The sequence below is a fragment of the Fulvia fulva genome, chromosome 5 (assembly GCF_020509005.1).
Source record: "Fulvia fulva chromosome 5, complete sequence".
Taxonomy (NCBI): Eukaryota; Fungi; Ascomycota; class Dothideomycetes; order Mycosphaerellales; family Mycosphaerellaceae; genus Fulvia; species Fulvia fulva.
In genome coordinates this window covers 3,420,773-3,436,160 of record NC_063016.1, presented here as the reverse complement: position 1 = coordinate 3,436,160, position 15,388 = coordinate 3,420,773, and the positions used below count along the sequence as shown (strand labels likewise).

General features: G+C 54.4%; 7 protein-coding genes across 7 annotated transcripts; 3 read left to right on the top strand and 4 right to left on the bottom strand.

Annotated features, from left to right (window-relative positions):
- Nucleotides 1-152: 152 nt before the first annotated feature.
- CLAFUR5_06128 (uncharacterized protein) lies at nt 153-1,721 on the bottom strand (the record flags this gene model as incomplete). Its single annotated transcript, XM_047905276.1, has 1 exon — nt 153-1,721. One exon carries the CDS (start codon nt 1,719-1,721, stop codon nt 153-155), a length of 1,569 nt encoding a protein of 522 aa, XP_047761965.1.
- A 1,248-nt stretch (nt 1,722-2,969) lies between these two features.
- On the top strand, nt 2,970-4,017 carry CLAFUR5_06127 (FAD-linked oxidoreductase ZEB1; the record flags this gene model as incomplete). Its single annotated transcript, XM_047905275.1, has 2 exons — nt 2,970-3,555; nt 3,650-4,017. The coding sequence occupies 2 exons, from the start codon at nt 2,970-2,972 to the stop codon at nt 4,015-4,017; spliced, it is 954 nt and encodes a 317-aa protein (XP_047761582.1).
- Nucleotides 4,018-4,347: 330 nt separating this feature from the next.
- On the top strand, nt 4,348-5,529 carry CLAFUR5_06126 (Trans-L-3-hydroxyproline dehydratase; the record flags this gene model as incomplete). The annotated part of the gene is made up of 1 exon (XM_047905274.1): nt 4,348-5,529. The coding sequence occupies one exon, from the start codon at nt 4,348-4,350 to the stop codon at nt 5,527-5,529; it is 1,182 nt and encodes a 393-aa protein (XP_047761701.1).
- Nucleotides 5,530-5,690: 161 nt separating this feature from the next.
- Nucleotides 5,691-9,125, bottom strand: CLAFUR5_06125 (uncharacterized protein; the record flags this gene model as incomplete). Its single annotated transcript, XM_047905273.1, has 1 exon — nt 5,691-9,125. The coding sequence occupies one exon, from the start codon at nt 9,123-9,125 to the stop codon at nt 5,691-5,693; it is 3,435 nt and encodes a 1,144-aa protein (XP_047761594.1).
- A 1,421-nt stretch (nt 9,126-10,546) lies between these two features.
- On the bottom strand, nt 10,547-12,079 carry CLAFUR5_06124 (Farnesyltransferase subunit beta; the record flags this gene model as incomplete). Its single annotated transcript, XM_047905272.1, has 1 exon — nt 10,547-12,079. The coding sequence occupies one exon, from the start codon at nt 12,077-12,079 to the stop codon at nt 10,547-10,549; it is 1,533 nt and encodes a 510-aa protein (XP_047762503.1).
- A 596-nt stretch (nt 12,080-12,675) lies between these two features.
- CLAFUR5_06123 (uncharacterized protein) lies at nt 12,676-13,950 on the top strand (the record flags this gene model as incomplete). Its single annotated transcript, XM_047905271.1, has 1 exon — nt 12,676-13,950. The coding sequence occupies one exon, from the start codon at nt 12,676-12,678 to the stop codon at nt 13,948-13,950; it is 1,275 nt and encodes a 424-aa protein (XP_047761962.1).
- A 94-nt stretch (nt 13,951-14,044) lies between these two features.
- On the bottom strand, nt 14,045-15,112 carry CLAFUR5_06122 (Phenol hydroxylase; the record flags this gene model as incomplete). Its single annotated transcript, XM_047905270.1, has 1 exon — nt 14,045-15,112. One exon carries the CDS (start codon nt 15,110-15,112, stop codon nt 14,045-14,047), a length of 1,068 nt encoding a protein of 355 aa, XP_047761963.1.
- Nucleotides 15,113-15,388: the final 276 nt, after the last annotated feature.

Below are 15,388 nucleotides of genomic sequence, written 5' to 3'. Positions count from 1 at the left end.
GCAACCTCGAAACGCTGGCATGTTGTCGTGAGACCTCACCGTTGCTTTGCCAGTGGATCTAGAGCCAGTGTGTCCGGCGGTGGTGTCTTGCCTCGTATCTGGAAAGAGGATGTTCCTGATCACTTCGACCACGAACCGCAGTCGTTGTCATCTCACGAGCGTGAGCCCAAGGTCAGGAGCAATGCAGCTGTCGACGAGAACCTAGGCACACCTGTATGGTCTTCACGAAAGCGCTCGGTAGCTCTCAAACCAGGACATATCGCAACGACGCGAGTGTATGGCTCCAGGTCTGCATACAGGCGCATTGCTCTCGAGCGGGCGTCGAGAAGAGTCGTTCGTTGCGCGAACAACGGCAGAGACTGCGCATAAGTGATGATCATCGCTCGTTGTCGTCCATCTGGTTGAAGTTGGAACGGGCCGTGTCTCCGCTGCAGCAATTCCAGCACTCTTTCTCCCTTTGCCAATATTTCACAGGAGTGTTGATTCCAGGCATTCGCATGGTCCGGATATGCAACGACCACATCTGACAGAGAGCACTTAACGACAAGATAATGCATCTCCACAGTCAAGATGCTGATCTCTTCTGATTTGCTCCAGATCGGCTCGCATCTTGGTTGCCTGATGGAAGATCGATCCCAGACAAAGTAGTCAACAGCCGCTCGCCATCTCACAAGCTCGTTCTGGAGTCTGACCTTCTCCTGCAGCACATCGTGCGGACAATCCTGCAAGGCCGTGACTGCGCCATCGTGGCATCGTACCAAGAGCCTGGTGAGTGGGTGGCAGACTCGTATCTTAAAGTCGTCTCGCATATCTTGAATATTGTTGAAACGGAGCTCATGCGCGTCAATAAAGGGCCCAGAGAATTCGACCTCGACCAGAGGCGCTCTGGCCTCATCTTCAATACAAGCGTTTCCGTCAAGTAGTAGTATCACCGATCGCAACATCTTGTATTGTGGCGGAGGGGTCTTTCGCTTTAGTCTTTCGGTCCAAGACTTGAACACGGCGATAGCATTGTCCAGGTGGAACAAGGAAGTCTCGCGGTCTCCTCGCGTCTTCTCCAACGCAAAAAGAAGCACAGCGCAAGTCAGGACCACATCAAGAGGTGGTTGTTGCTCAATTTGCAGGTATGATCGCAAGCCCGATATAGCATTGCCCGTGGCTTGGGACGCTCGCGTCGGGGTCAAAGCGCTGCAAGGTGGGTGCAGTTGACCAGCAACGCAAATCTCTCTGTAGGCGAGGCTCAAGGCAACCAAGGCTTGCTTGATCACCGGCGCTTGCTGCAGTCTCTGAAGCACATGCTGCTCCCAAAAAGCGCTGGTGACGGCTCCACCCAGCTGACCGGAGACCACATCATGGTAGAACTGCACATGTCCAGCCTCTCTCGGATCGTTCCAGCGCGATAGAGATCGACTTGGCGGGGAGCCTATTGTTCCTTCGTTGCTGCTTTCACTCTCTGACGATGGGGCCGGGTTCCGCTGGACCTCAGCTGAAGCACTAGGAACGTATGGCATATCCCAATCAGAAGCCCTGAAGCGCAGCTGATATCGCAACGGGATGTCTCTGTGCGACACTGTGGCCTGCCGAGAGTTGCGCTGAACGTGCCGATTCAAGGCCCTGCTGCGACCATTGCGCTGTCCTCTGTGCTCGTTGTAAGAAACGAACATGAATTGTCGCTGGGCTTGTCTCATCTCAATGCCTCCATGCTCGCGTCGCATCGCCATGCTGGGTCCAGTAGGATCTGCACAAGTCAGTGGCAATCCGCCGCATCTCAGCATACCGATGCCATTCTCCACAGGTGAATCAGGAACTTGATGAGTTGATGCAGGTATGTGGCACGAATGCTATGTCAAATATGCCGAGCTTCCAGGACCTGTGCCTTGAAGAGGTTAGACGCGTACCTCGACGCGTACAGCTTCATGCATGCGGTGTGCATCCTGCAGGATGGTTTGGTCTGGAACTGTAGATAAAGCGTTATGCGTTCTGCAAGAGGCCCCGCCCTTACGATAGCGGACCTCTCATACCGCCACCCAGAATACAGCAGGGAGCCCCGTGAGCGGCTGTATTGATGACTCGTCGGCGCGTGGGCGCGATACTGGCCTTGCTAGAAACAGCTCTCACTGATCGAGGCGCCATGGAGCAGGGGGACCCGAGAGGTTGCCAAGGCATCATGACTGACAGATGGCTATGACAATGAGTGAGCCGCGAATCGCATGTGACATATGTCAGTCGGATTGTTGGTGACACCTGGTGAAACCTCCGAGCTCCGCTCCTGTATTCTCTAACATCAAGATTACTAAGCGTCGACATATGTAAATTCACTTTTGACTTTACATTCTATAGCATTTTCAAACGAGACTTCAGAAGATGCTAAGAAGCTGTCACTAAGCTCTGATCGAGGTCATACTGCATATGTTTGAGTGTCGTTGGACAGTTACGGCTACTGCAGTCTGATAGAAACACTATCCCATAGTCGTCACCACGTCCCCTTAGTCTTACAGCCTGAACAACCGTCCACGTACCGTCCTTTGCCGACTACGAGGTAAAAGCGAGTACGAAGCTCGCGTCTCGTGGTGTAATACTGTAGTATGATTTCGTTCAGTACTAGTGTCGCACTTCGTGCACAAATGATGGCAGGTCTGGTGGGAAAGTCCATCCTAACGCAGGTACACTGCATGGATACCGTTGGTAGGATGCAGAGACTGCATCTCGGTACGAAGCAGGATCCAGACGCTCCTGCTGGTAAAAGTGGGAAATCAGTGCCTGGACGATATATGTAACGTCTATTGGTCCTAATCGTGATCGAAGAACTCGGTCTGGGAGATGATGATCCGCTGTAGGCAACGGATGCAAGGTCTCCATACGACGGCGCTGATGTCAAGGCGACGCATTGGGCCGGATCCTGTCGATGGTGCAGGTACAAAAGACCAGTGTGCAGTGCCCTGGTCCTCCTGGACATCCAAAGGCAGACCATGAAGATTCCCACAGTCGAGGGCCGCCTGATCCGCGCGGTTCCTCCAGCAGCAGTGTGCTTTCAGAACAACACAACCTACAACTCAACGGCATGCCAAGAAGTACTATCGCAATTTACTTCCTCAGCTTTCCACGCAGCCGACCCAGTGAGTCTTGACACTCCAGACGCATACCTAGGATGTCTCCCTCTCCACGCAAACGGCACGAGCTTCCTAGGTGAACCCTTCGCAGGACGACGCGGTTGTCATGCAGATGATCACTACCCTGCCTATGTCATCAATGTGACTACCACAAGCCACGTCCAAGCCGGTGTGAAGTTCAGGCTCAACGTCAAGAATACTGGTCATGGGAGAAGTGCGCAGCCGGACAGCTTGTCGATTTGGACGCATTGTCTGAAGAGCATGGAGTTCTCGCGGAATTGGCAGCCTGAAGGACGTCCGGACAATGACACAGCTTCCCGAGCAGCTATGACTTTTGGTGCTGGCGTGCAGGATCGCGAGGCCTTCGAGGCGGCTGCTGAGCACGATCATGTAGTTGGGGGAGGGACCGACAGCACTGTTGGTTTGGTCGGATGGCTCAGCGGAGGTGGTCATGGATACCTCACTGGGTCGTACGATATGTCCAGGACCCCTTTCCCAACCACTGCTTGCAGTCATGCTGATTGATTTTCCCATCACAGGTCAAGGTGCGAACAATGTCCTCGAAGCCGAGATCGTAACACCAGCCGGAGACATCGTGGTCGCCAACGAGTACCAAAACACCGACCTTTTCTGGGCCATTCGTGGAGAACTGATCAGCCTGAGCGTGCAAGCTTACCCAGTGCCAAGGACCTCACTGTGGTCGCTTGCTGTGAGTGCCAACAACGGCACGACGGACGCGGACTGGTACAAGATTGTTGCACGAGCCCTTCCTGCCGGTGGTGGCCCAGGTGCTTCGAGCTCCAGGCTGCTGCCAGCCAGCTCCCTAACAAAAGATTTGGATGGACTTGAAGCGGACGACGGGCAAAGTCAAAAGAGCACTGGGCGGCCTGTTACGGACATTAGCTAGCGTGTCGCTGCAGCTGCCCAATGCCTGAGAAGCAATTTTCCTCCCCACGGGCCCACGCTCTTCTCTCCAACACCTTCCACTTTCACATCGGCTCACGAAGCCGAGCATCGCAACAAATGCCGAACAGCATGTAGTGATAATGTATGGCTCCGAGAGGGCGTGGACGATGCACACGTATCAGCACAATGTGCCGCCCTCCACTATGAAGAGGTAGGAGCATCAAGCAAGTTGGAAGAAGGAGAAAGCCCTCATCTCATTACCCACTTCATCTCTAACCTCCCAGACACAAATCACCAGAAACTCCATCACACCCGACCGCCATCAAGCACCATGGACATAGCCAGATCCTTCACAAGCCAGCATGATGCCATCACCTGCGTGGACCTGCACACAACCGGCGAGCCCACCCGGATCGTCATCTCAGGTTACCCAGACCTTACAGGAACGCTCTTGGAGCAGCGCGCAGAGGCGAAACATTCACATGACCATATCCGTCGCCAGCTGCTTCTAGAGCCTAGAGGACATTCAGACATGTATGGCGCCATCTTACGCCAGAATACCGAACAGACTGCCTCGGGAAATGCACATATAGGTGTCCTCTTCGCTACGAACAGTGGGTATTCTACCATGTGCGGCCATGCTACTATTGCTCTGGGACGGGTTTTGCTGGATACACATGATAAGGCAGTGTTTTCCAATAGAGATAAAGTCGCATTCGATGCAGAGACAAAGACTGCCTCCTTGACGTTACACGCACCATGCGGCCTCGTCCACGTCACAGTCCCTACCAACTCAAACGGCACTGCCTCAGACCCAACCCGACCAGTCTCGCACATCTCCGTCCCATCCTTCACAACCGGTATCAACATCAAAGTATTCCTCAAAGCTCCATACCGCTGGCCCGAGCTCTGCGGCCGCCACCACGTCACCGCCGACTTCAGCTACGGCGGCGCCTTCTACTGCTTCATCACAGCCGCCGAACTAGGTTTTCCGGACGGCCTCTCGAGTCCCGTCGACATAGACGCTATGAACGTAGCCACTCGAAATCTCAAGGCGGCGATCAACGAGAATTCTGAGATGAAGCACCTCTTTTCACACCCAGACCACAACGACCTCGGTTTCCTCTACTCCATCATCGTCGCCGACAAAGATGCCGGCGTGCCAATCGCACAGTCGACGAGAGCTGAGACGGGACTGTGCTTCTTCTCAGACCAGCAGGTGGATCGCTCCCCGACTGGCAGTGGTGTAGCGGCCAGAATCGCTTTGGCGCAGGCTAGAGGTGAGTTGACAAAAGACGAGTCAATCACGTACCATTCTTTACTCTCCAACTCGCTAGGAGGCCGGGGAGGCTTCGTGGGCAGTCTACACGAAGTAGTTGGGATGCAGGGTGCGTTCCCAGTAGTGCGAGCCCGAGTTGAGGGATACGCTTCGTACACTGGGACGTCTACATTCGTCGTTGAAAAAGACGATGCGTTGGGTCAGGATGGGTTCTTGTTTGATAGATTAGAGTGAAGCAACGATCACATCGTAAAAATGACTCCTCGTCCCATTACATGAATGCTCATAATCGCCATGCCATGCTATGCTATAACCACACTACGCCGATTAATGCAATGCCCGCTCAATAATAATGACACCCAGAACGCTACTCTTACAACCCCAATCCCCCACCCCTAAGACGGCGCAACACTAACCCTCCACCGATCGATCGCCGCCCTCTGATTAGGATTAAGCGGCGGTCCATCGACCATCCCCAGCCCGTTCTGCGCATTATACGCATACTGGCCCGTCCCCGTCATGACATTATAACCTGCAGTCGATACCATCCCCGGCATCATACTCGCATGCCCGCCATTTAGCGCATAGTAAGCAGGCGCATTCATCTGCTGTGGTTGCTGTTGCTGTGGCATGTACATGGGCATGGTGTTGCCATAACCACCCAGACCCGCAGTCGGAGACGCGAAGTAAGGATTTGAGCCACCCATGCCGGACATGGACATGGGGGTTTGGAGACCGGCGCCTTGGAAATTGCCGTAGGCGCCTCCGCTGAAAGCGCCGTTTGCTGGTCTGCTGCGTTGGGCACTGAGGAGGCCGGTGGTGAAGTCTCTGTGACCGGCAGGAAGCGAAGGGTCGAAGACGGCGCCGGCTGGTTGGTATGTGGAGGGATGGGACATGCCATTGGCAGTAGGGCTATGACCACTGATATGGCGCATATTCGTGGCGAGGAGGTTTTGCTTTGACTTTGCTTGCTGTATTCCATGTGCGTGGAGTAACGTGCCTTGTGACATTTGTTGGTCGCGGTTCATGGCAGGGCGTTGTCCGACAGGGTTGGACGAGAGGAGGTTCGCCAGGCTTGGTCGAGACTGCAGCGCAGGTCGTGCGCCTTGTTCTTCTTGAGGCGCGTGCTCACCCGATGCCTCACGTTCACGCTGAAGTCTAGCTCGTCGTGCACCGAGGGTCTCTTCTTCCGGTACAGTCTCAGCAGTTGCCTGATTACCGCCTAGCGACGCCTTGACCTGGTCTTCCTTCTTGGTCCCGTCGTCGTTCAGACTCAACTCAGGAAATTGGTCAAGTACATCCGCTGTGAAAGTGCTGTCCGGTCGCTCGCCCTCTCCAAATGCCACGTCCTTGATAGCACTGTCCAGAGCTTCCTTTGACCGCAACCGCGCCTTTCGTTGACCCAGCGTTTCACCGGGGTCTTCAGCTTCGTCCGCTGCAGGCTGTCCAGCAAGATGGAGCTGAGACAAGTTCATGCTCGACTGCTGCCTCAAAGGCCGTGCTCCTGGATTGAGTCGCGTTCGTCGACTGCTCAAAGGCTCGTTCTCTTCCATCTCGCGCTTCGCCATCAGACCTAGAGGCCTGTCCCAGTCACGGCCGTCACCCATCCTGCGTGCGATCAGGCCTTCTTTCGAAGGGAAAAGCATACCAAGCGGCACATCTTCATCTTCAGCTTCCAATTGCGCTTCTGCTTCTGCACGCGAGTTCGGATCTTCCCAAGCCAGTGCAATCTTCTGCTTCTGCCGCTTCCTAGAATTGATCGCTTCAACAGCATCAAGTTGCAGCAGTGTACTGTGCATGCCACCGGGATATGCTGTTGCAGCAGTTCTGTTCCGCGACTTCAGCTTCGCCTTTCGTACCTGCAATTCGGCTAGCAGAGTCGTAGGTTGCGCATAGATGGGATCTTCGAGGTCGATGTCCGAGTTGTCCGCCTCAGCTTCGAAGTCTGCAGCGACTTGTTGGCCCTCAGTCAAAGCCTTGTTCCTGCTCATGGCCGTGCCGGGACGAGGATCACTGGGGATCCGCTGCTCGCGAACAAAGTCGTCTTGCTCCTCTCGCTCGTCAGATACTGGACCGTTCGCCGCTTGTGCTATCAACCCGCCGGACATCATCGATGCTCTCCTTTGAACTGCCATGATCTCCGAATCAGGTCTGTTCGATCGCTCGGCTCTTTGAACCTCATCACCCATGCTACCCATACTCATCTGGCTCTTTCTCTTCCTTAGCTTGTTACCACTCTCGTTGAAGTCGAGCATGCTACCCTTACTGACAGGCCGTGACCTGGCTACCTCTTTCATCTCACCATTCAGATCAGTGCTGTTCCTGCGGAAGAAGTTGCCAATACTGCTACTCCGTCTCTTCTTGATCTTCTTCTGCTGTTCCGTCTCCTGTTCCTCACTTGGTATCTTGGCCAACGTTGCCGTACTCCTCCTCTTCTGGTGCCCTTCTGGCGCATACACAGACTTTCGTACATCGCCGGCATAAGGATGGTGAGTGAAAACATCGACAGGTGCAGTAGCGGAGGCTGCCAGAATACTGTCCAGCGTGGCTACGGCCGACTCATTGGTCAACTCTACATCGTGTGTGACGGAAGGGTGCTCGAAGAAGACCGACGCTCGTAGCTGCGGTGGTAGATTCTGCGGGTTATGCATGCTCATGCGCTCGTTGAGCATGCCTCGAGGTTGGTTCGGATCCTGGCTGTGGGTCGACTGCGAGCCCGACCGCTGGCTTCGAACGTCTGCCTGACTCTGGTTCCCCTCTTCGTCAAACGCAATCGGTGGGATCCAAGGAGCAGATTCTCTGTTCTGCTTGGACAGCTCCTGCAACATCTGTGACCTTCTCTTTGCCTGCACACTTGGCGGTGGCTGCTGTGACAAACGCTTCGGCATGTTCAACATACGTGGCACCGGTGCTGGATAATACACCATGTTCTGATTCGGAGGTGGCGCGCCATATTGTAACATGCTCTCTTTTCCCTTCGATTGCCTGAGAAGCGATGCAGCACCCAACAGACTACCAGAAGACGTTCGTGCCGAAACACGACGCACCTCGTTGCCCCCATCATCTTCCAGCACGTACTCCTCACTGTCAGGATCGTAGTGCACCCCGTCAAAGTCCTTGAACGCTAATTGTGCCTCCCTGTACGTGTCCGTCGAGTGCGGTCGATCGGGAGCATCGCGTGCTGCACAATCGTCGTGCTCGGGAGGATGTGGTGAAGGCGTGGCAGGGATGGTCTGCAATTGTTCTTCGATCTCGCCAGCGATCTGGTCGTATCGTCTCGAAAAGGACGTCTGTGAGGCTTGTCGAGACATCTGGTGTTCCTGTGAGTACAACGACACGCTGCTGGGTGCCAATGGCGAGTTGAGGGGGTTTCCCTCCTGCATAGGCTCGACCATGGCCAAGCGAGACGAGGTGGTGCGCGACGCAGATGGCATGGCCGATGCGTGCGACCACGATGCTCCTGAGCGCACTGAGCCCACGGGAGACGTGATGAACGCTGGCGGCGAGTAGCCACCCCAGCGTGCGGTGTTGTTGGCCTCGACAATAGAGTTTGCGGCGTACAAACTGGTGGTGCTGCCCATTCTCGTTGGGGGCCGCGGGCGCACCACGCTTATGTCGCCATGGTGGCTGCTCTGGATCGAGTTCTGCCGACTGCGCTCTTTCTCCATCTCGTTCATCTTGCGGATCTCCTCGCCAATGTCGCTCCCTCCCATCGAAATCTCTTCTGCAGTGCGCTCCAGTCGAGCGATATTCTGGGCATAGACTCTCTCTGGACCCGACGATCTGCTGACTCTACGCGGGATGGGCCTGATTGGCCCGGTAGTCGTCATTCTGCCGGGTACGAGGCGCGGCGTCGCAGCTGCGGCTGAGGTGCTTCTGCTGCAGAGGCGACGACGACGTGACAGCGGGCATGCTGCGTGGTAGGAGGTATAACAATCAGACGAGACGCGCGCTGGCCGGCAGTCTCATCTGCGACGTCTGTAAGTTATTGCTGCACGCGACAGCACCCCAGCTCTGTTTCCTTGCTCTGATTCCTGCTCCCATGCAGTCTAATCTAGCCAGAAAGCATGACAGCATGTGCACTAGCGGCAAAGTGGTCGAGATATGTCGGGTTACGGGTACACCGTACGGGCTGCATAGTGCATGGGGAGGATGCAAAGTCAGAACGCCACTCCAAGGTTGGAGGGTGCAAGAATAGCTTGTAACTCAGCAACAGCAGTCGGCAGATGAGTTTCGAAACTTCACAACGCGACACTGGCCCAGATAGGAGGAAATTTGGTACAACGCCGAGTGGTACATGTGAATCCAGCTCTGTGCCAGTGGGTTTGCAGCTGATCCAATTGGTATACTGTTGACTGTTCCATCGGCATGGCCTCCCCGTGGAAACAGCTGTACGAAGCTTTGGCCGCTGCATTAAGTTAGCTGCACCATTTTCAGCACAAACAAGCTACACAAACATCGCATCTGCGGTCGCCGGTCATTGTCAGCGGCGGGGAATACCCTACAAACATAGAATCCTTCCGAGGACACTAGCTTCCGCTACAATCGATACGTCGTTGGGACCTCGCTCAGAAGAACCATATGGCGACGACGTGAGTAGCACGCAGCACTTGGACACAACAGTCGCCCAGGCGCATGTTGTTGCGGATGCAGTCCATCTGAAACCACTCTATCGACTCACGTTCGGGCCCTTGCATGGAACATCAACACCTTTCTGGTCAAGTACTCCAACATCACGGCCTGCATCGGTGGACAATGACGAGTCTGCCAAGGACACGTTCAGCACCGAATCATAGTAGCAAAGGTGGATTAGGACGACGGATCCAGCTCCGATGACGGATATGTTCTGTTCAGGATGGACCAGTCTTTCATCATCAGGCGGCATGAGATCTTCTTTCGCTCAAACGAGATCCTCCTGAGTCTCAGACCGGTCCACGTTGTCGGCCGAGGTTGCTCCTGCTGTCAACAAGAACGCATCCAAAGACTAGCATGAGAAGGAACGCAGACTGCAGGTGAGAACTGCCCAAGTTGATCATCGATGAGGGGTAGTAGCTGCATGGTATACTATATTGACAACGGCATCTATGCTACTCAAGCGTGTGGCTACGGAAGACGATGAACTTCATCCAAGCAACGCTGTCATGCGCCTCTCATGCTTCGTCACTAATGATACTGCGCCTCACAGACTCCACCAAGATATCCTGATAGCATCCAGCCGAGCCAAGAGGTATCATGGACTGGTGATACCTCTTCACAGCCCACCCTTCTGGAACTGCGCCTTGGTCCTCTCCACGACGTCGAATGGCAGCACAAAGACAGGGTGCACTGGCTTCACGGCATCATCCTCATCAAATTGCCAAGCCGTCCTCTCACCTTCTGAAGCGCTCACAGCAGTCCAGTTGAAACCCGCCTCTAAGCGTCCAGTGGAATCATCCTGCACCGGGGCTTTTGTGTCGTAGAGGAAGTGGTTCTGTGCCGCACTCAGACCGGCTAGCGAGTAGCAGGTGTGATAAGCATCCGGTCTGCAGGAGGGCTTGTCTCGCATGCCACCCTTCTTCCCGGGCTGCTGGGCGCAACATAGCAGATATCTGATGAGACCTTCTCGGCTCCAGCAGTCTTTGACCTTGCCTGCGTCTGCCTTACCAAACAGTGCTGCTTGGATTAGCGACCAGCATCCACCGACCCAGTGGCTGTAGCAAGCATCGACGAGCTTGTTGGTCCGTCCCGCGAAGCCACCCTCAGGATTTGTCTGAATGCCTGAAAGCCACCGCAGCAGAGCGTCAACATCGAGGTACTTTGGAATGCTGACGTGCGGAGCATCGATGACACTTAGACAAGCCAGCGCGCAGAAAGCGTAGGCACCATGTGCCTCATTGGTCGGTGCCCCTGAAATTCCACCTTCGTAGGTCTGACATCTGCCCACCCACTCCCCAAGTCCATCCGTGAATTTCTCCAATCCTGCCTTGCGAGCAGGCGCATCCGGCGGTAGCTCCAGTGGTAGATTAAGAAGTGTAATCGCTGTCATCGCGCAGTAGGCTCCCCTTATATCCTCCTCTGCGCCCACGGCCATACGGAATCCACCATCGGCCTGCTTCACCTGGCCAAGGAAATGCCACATCGCTTTGCGGTCCACTGTCTCCAGTCCACCGACTGCAGCAAGCGCGAGAAGACAGGCGTAAGTTCCTGCGCAGTGGCTGTACTGTCCATGTCCGCCACCGAAGCCACCCGTGGGGTTCTGCAGTGGCCGCACAGTAGTGATCAAGCGTTCCTTATAGTGACTGACATCCTCGCCAAGGAAGGAGAGACCAGCCATACACCAGTAGAAGATCCAAGGTCTGCTAGCATCCATGAGCACGTATGGTGCTGGGAATCCGCCGAGCCAGCCTTCCAGAAATGTAATGTGCTTTGCTCGGTTGAGGTGAGGAATGCCGTGGCTGTTGGTGGGGATACCTGCTAGAGTTTCTTTGCCGAAGAGCAGAGGCAGGCATTCAGCTGTAGTCTCCGTCTGCTTTTCGGAAGTCTCGGTGGTAACCTCGGTGTGGAAGAGGTTGAAGGTATCGGGGTTGAGCCATTGTGGCAAGCGTTGTTGTATCTGCTGCTGCTTGAGGAGGTGGTTGCCAGGAAAGGGTGGCGCGTCAATTACATCTTCTGTGACATCTGAGTAGTCTTCGTCGGAATTTTCTGATGACAGTTCTTCAATTCGAGCTTCGGAAAGTGTTTCGTCGAGTGTGTCTTCGGTCTCGTCACCGGGTCGATGTTGCTGTTCTTTCGATGCTGCTGCCATTCTGATTTTCCGCGGTCTGACGAAGCGACGTTGATGTGGTCTTGTCCGAGCGGTGCGGACGGGCATATGTTCTGAAAGCAAACAAAGGTGACATCAGATGCGCTGTTTGGTCGTTTATGGAGCAGGAGTCTTGATATTGTTCATGCAGGCATGCAGAGGTACCGCAGCCGGCGCCGAGATGGGTCCTTACAATACTCGTGATGCTATGCAGTGCCAAGCTACTTGATAGTCGCTGTTCCAAGAGCAGGTGTGGGCTCTTGCAAGTGAGGTGAAAGTATGTATGTCAGCGAGATTGTTCTTCCTGCAGAATCCAGATGCATGTGAGTGTGGATCTGCATGTCTCCGCTGCTTAGGCCTCCAGAAGCGCTAGCGACAGAAGCGTCTGAGAAGTCTCAGGTAACATTGAAGTTGTGGCAGCTCGTTCTTCTTTCTTAGTCTCATGCACAGCATTATCGAGCTCAACAAGCTTCGTGCCTCATAACAGCAACGACAGATGATGTGATCCGTACACAGTAGCAGCATTCCGTAAGGGACTGTTGCAGCACAGCCATCCAGATCAACACCCGAACGACATAACCACCACCACGACCGCGACCATGGCAGCCCTGACACTGCGCGGCCGTCGCATCCACCTCCCTCGAATACCCGTCTTCCGCGTCTTCTACAGCTTGACGTACACGCTCCTCTACTTCATCACCCTCGTCTTCCTGGCCATTACTCCGGTCTCCATGAGCTATGCCTCGATCGAGCAGAATGCCATTCAATACTGTGTCATGCTGGGAAGCACCTACCTCTTGACTGTCATCATTGCCATCTTCATATACAGCAGCAGACTTTACACCAATAGGTCGGCCATGTCTGCCGTGGGCAAGGCATACATTGCGATCGAAGATGGAGAAGTCACCAAGGCAGTGCGCAAGATGATCGTCAAACAGCTGCACCGAAGCGCGATCGTGGCATGGGAGAGCAGACCGCGGGATATGTACGGAGAGATAATCGTGGCACAGCAGCACGGTATCCTGCCTCAGGAAACAGCGAGCGTCGGTAAGAACGATTACTTGGTTGGCACCGAGATACGTGTGGATCCTCAAAACCCTCCATGGGGAGATGTGCAGCATCCAGGCTGGTCATCGCCAAGTCACTCCGATAACAACAAAACACCTCATGTTCAGTTTGACACTGTCATTGCCGAAATGCCACATCTCATCGAAGCAAGAGCAGTTTCCCTGGCTCCTCCGGATCCTCTCCTCACTCCTGTCGAAGGCCAACCGCAACCTGCCGACCCACTGATCGTTGACGCACTGAAGCGCTCGCCAAATATGCCAGTGCGCGACTATCTTACTCAGCTGTCCTTTCTCGGCCTCATTACACCCAAGGACGGTGCCAGCTTCCTGCCGCAGTATGAAAAGGCTCGCTTCTCCGGTAAAGCTGTCCCTGTCGAGCAGTTCGACAGTCTCATGGCTGCTTTTGCGGCGGTTCTGTCCGGTATGACTTTTATGGATCCCACCATCGTTGATGAAGTACGCGAACAGACACTGGCAAGAGAGCAAGACGGTGGCCTGCCACTGCCACACTTGACGCTTCCAACTGAGGACCAGCTTCCAGCCTATCGGACGCCATCAGACAGACCCACATCACCACAGTCAAGTCATGTCACACCAGTGACGGCGCACGAAGGTCGATCGTCTCGTGCTGTAACACCGTATTTACAGTCCACTGGTGACAGCGAGGAGAGTCTACCAAGCTCAGTGATCCACAACACTTCTGATCATGCTGGATGGGAACCACAAGGCGACTCTGACGGTTTGTCCACGCGCTCGTACACCCTACCAAGCGATGCTGGAAGTGTGATACATCACGAATACGGATGATACGTCGACCTGGTATACTGAATACAATTTGCCATCCACGCCGGAAGCTAGCAGATTTTAGCACCCTGTTCAGATTGTATCTGCTTTACGTGGATCATGTCGACACTTCTACATTCTTCCGAGAATGTGTAAGGCTGTTCTCGAAAGGGTTGAGTACATGTAGCTCACCGATATGACGCTGGTCGATCGTTTGGGCTTGCTTGACCGAGGCTCGAGCGAGCATCAAGCGATCGAAGTACGGCACCACGACCTCCTCATACCCTCTCAACGGTGCAGATGCGCCGATGATACCATCGGGTCGAAGCACAACGACTGCACCATCGAAGTCTGCAATTCCGTACGTCCAATGCGCACTGCTGTCGATATCCCAAAACGCGTTGCCGAACTTTCGCATACCCAGAGGCTCGTCAAACGCCAGACCAAGACCCTTTATGATGGTTAGAAAGTCGACTGCATGAGCGTGCCTATCCTTGTACTTGTCGACTTGAGCTCTCAGGCCAGAAAGTGCAGATCGTGTCATGTCAGGCTTGCCAACGAACACCATTACCTTGAACTTGCCATTGTTCTTGGGCACCTCGTGCAGCCTGACATTTTGACGACGAAACCCTGGCCTTGCAAAGAGCGCATCGAGTGCTCGATTGCCAGGAAAGATCTTGACTCCGGCATAAGCATGGTCGCCATCATTGAGCAGGTTCACCCTGGGATACTTCACGCCGAGACCTAGGCCGAAATCGCCAGTCTTGTCCATGAACTCGTTCATCAACGTCATGACATCCTCTGGCCGATCTTGCATGCTCTCTGGTTTCTGTCCTGAAATGAGTGTACTGATAACCTTGTCGTTGTCGATGAGTTGCTGTGCTACAGCTTTGCGCTCGTCTGAGTAGTTCACCAGAACTGCTTGGGGATACCATCCTTTCAGGACGCCGGCCAGTCGCCAGCCGAGGCTTACAACATCGTGCATCCCGACGTCCATACCCTGAGCCGTACCACTGGAGTGAGTGTGCGCTGTATCACCCGCCAGTATGATATTCTCGCGATCAACAAGGCGCTCAGCAACACGCTGCTGTATGCCATATACTTTATGCCAACCAACAGTGACAAATTCCAGCTCGAACGGCGCCACTGCCAGTTTCGCCTCGTGCACAGCTTGCTCCTGTGTCATGCCATATCCGTACTTTTCGAAAAGCTGCTTCGTCAGAACGTAGCCAATCCTCACCGTTCCATGGTCCAGAGCCGCCCAAAGGACTTGACCAGTGCAAAGTCTTGACTGTCTCAAGCAAAGGATAATAGAACCTCCTCAGTAGTGACGGAAGTACTGCTACAGCTATAGTATATAGAGACAGCTCTAACAGATGCTAGCGCGTAGCCATCATACGTACCAATGCCGGCACCTACGTGTACGAAGTAATCACGTCCACGAAGTGACGGAAGCATCTCG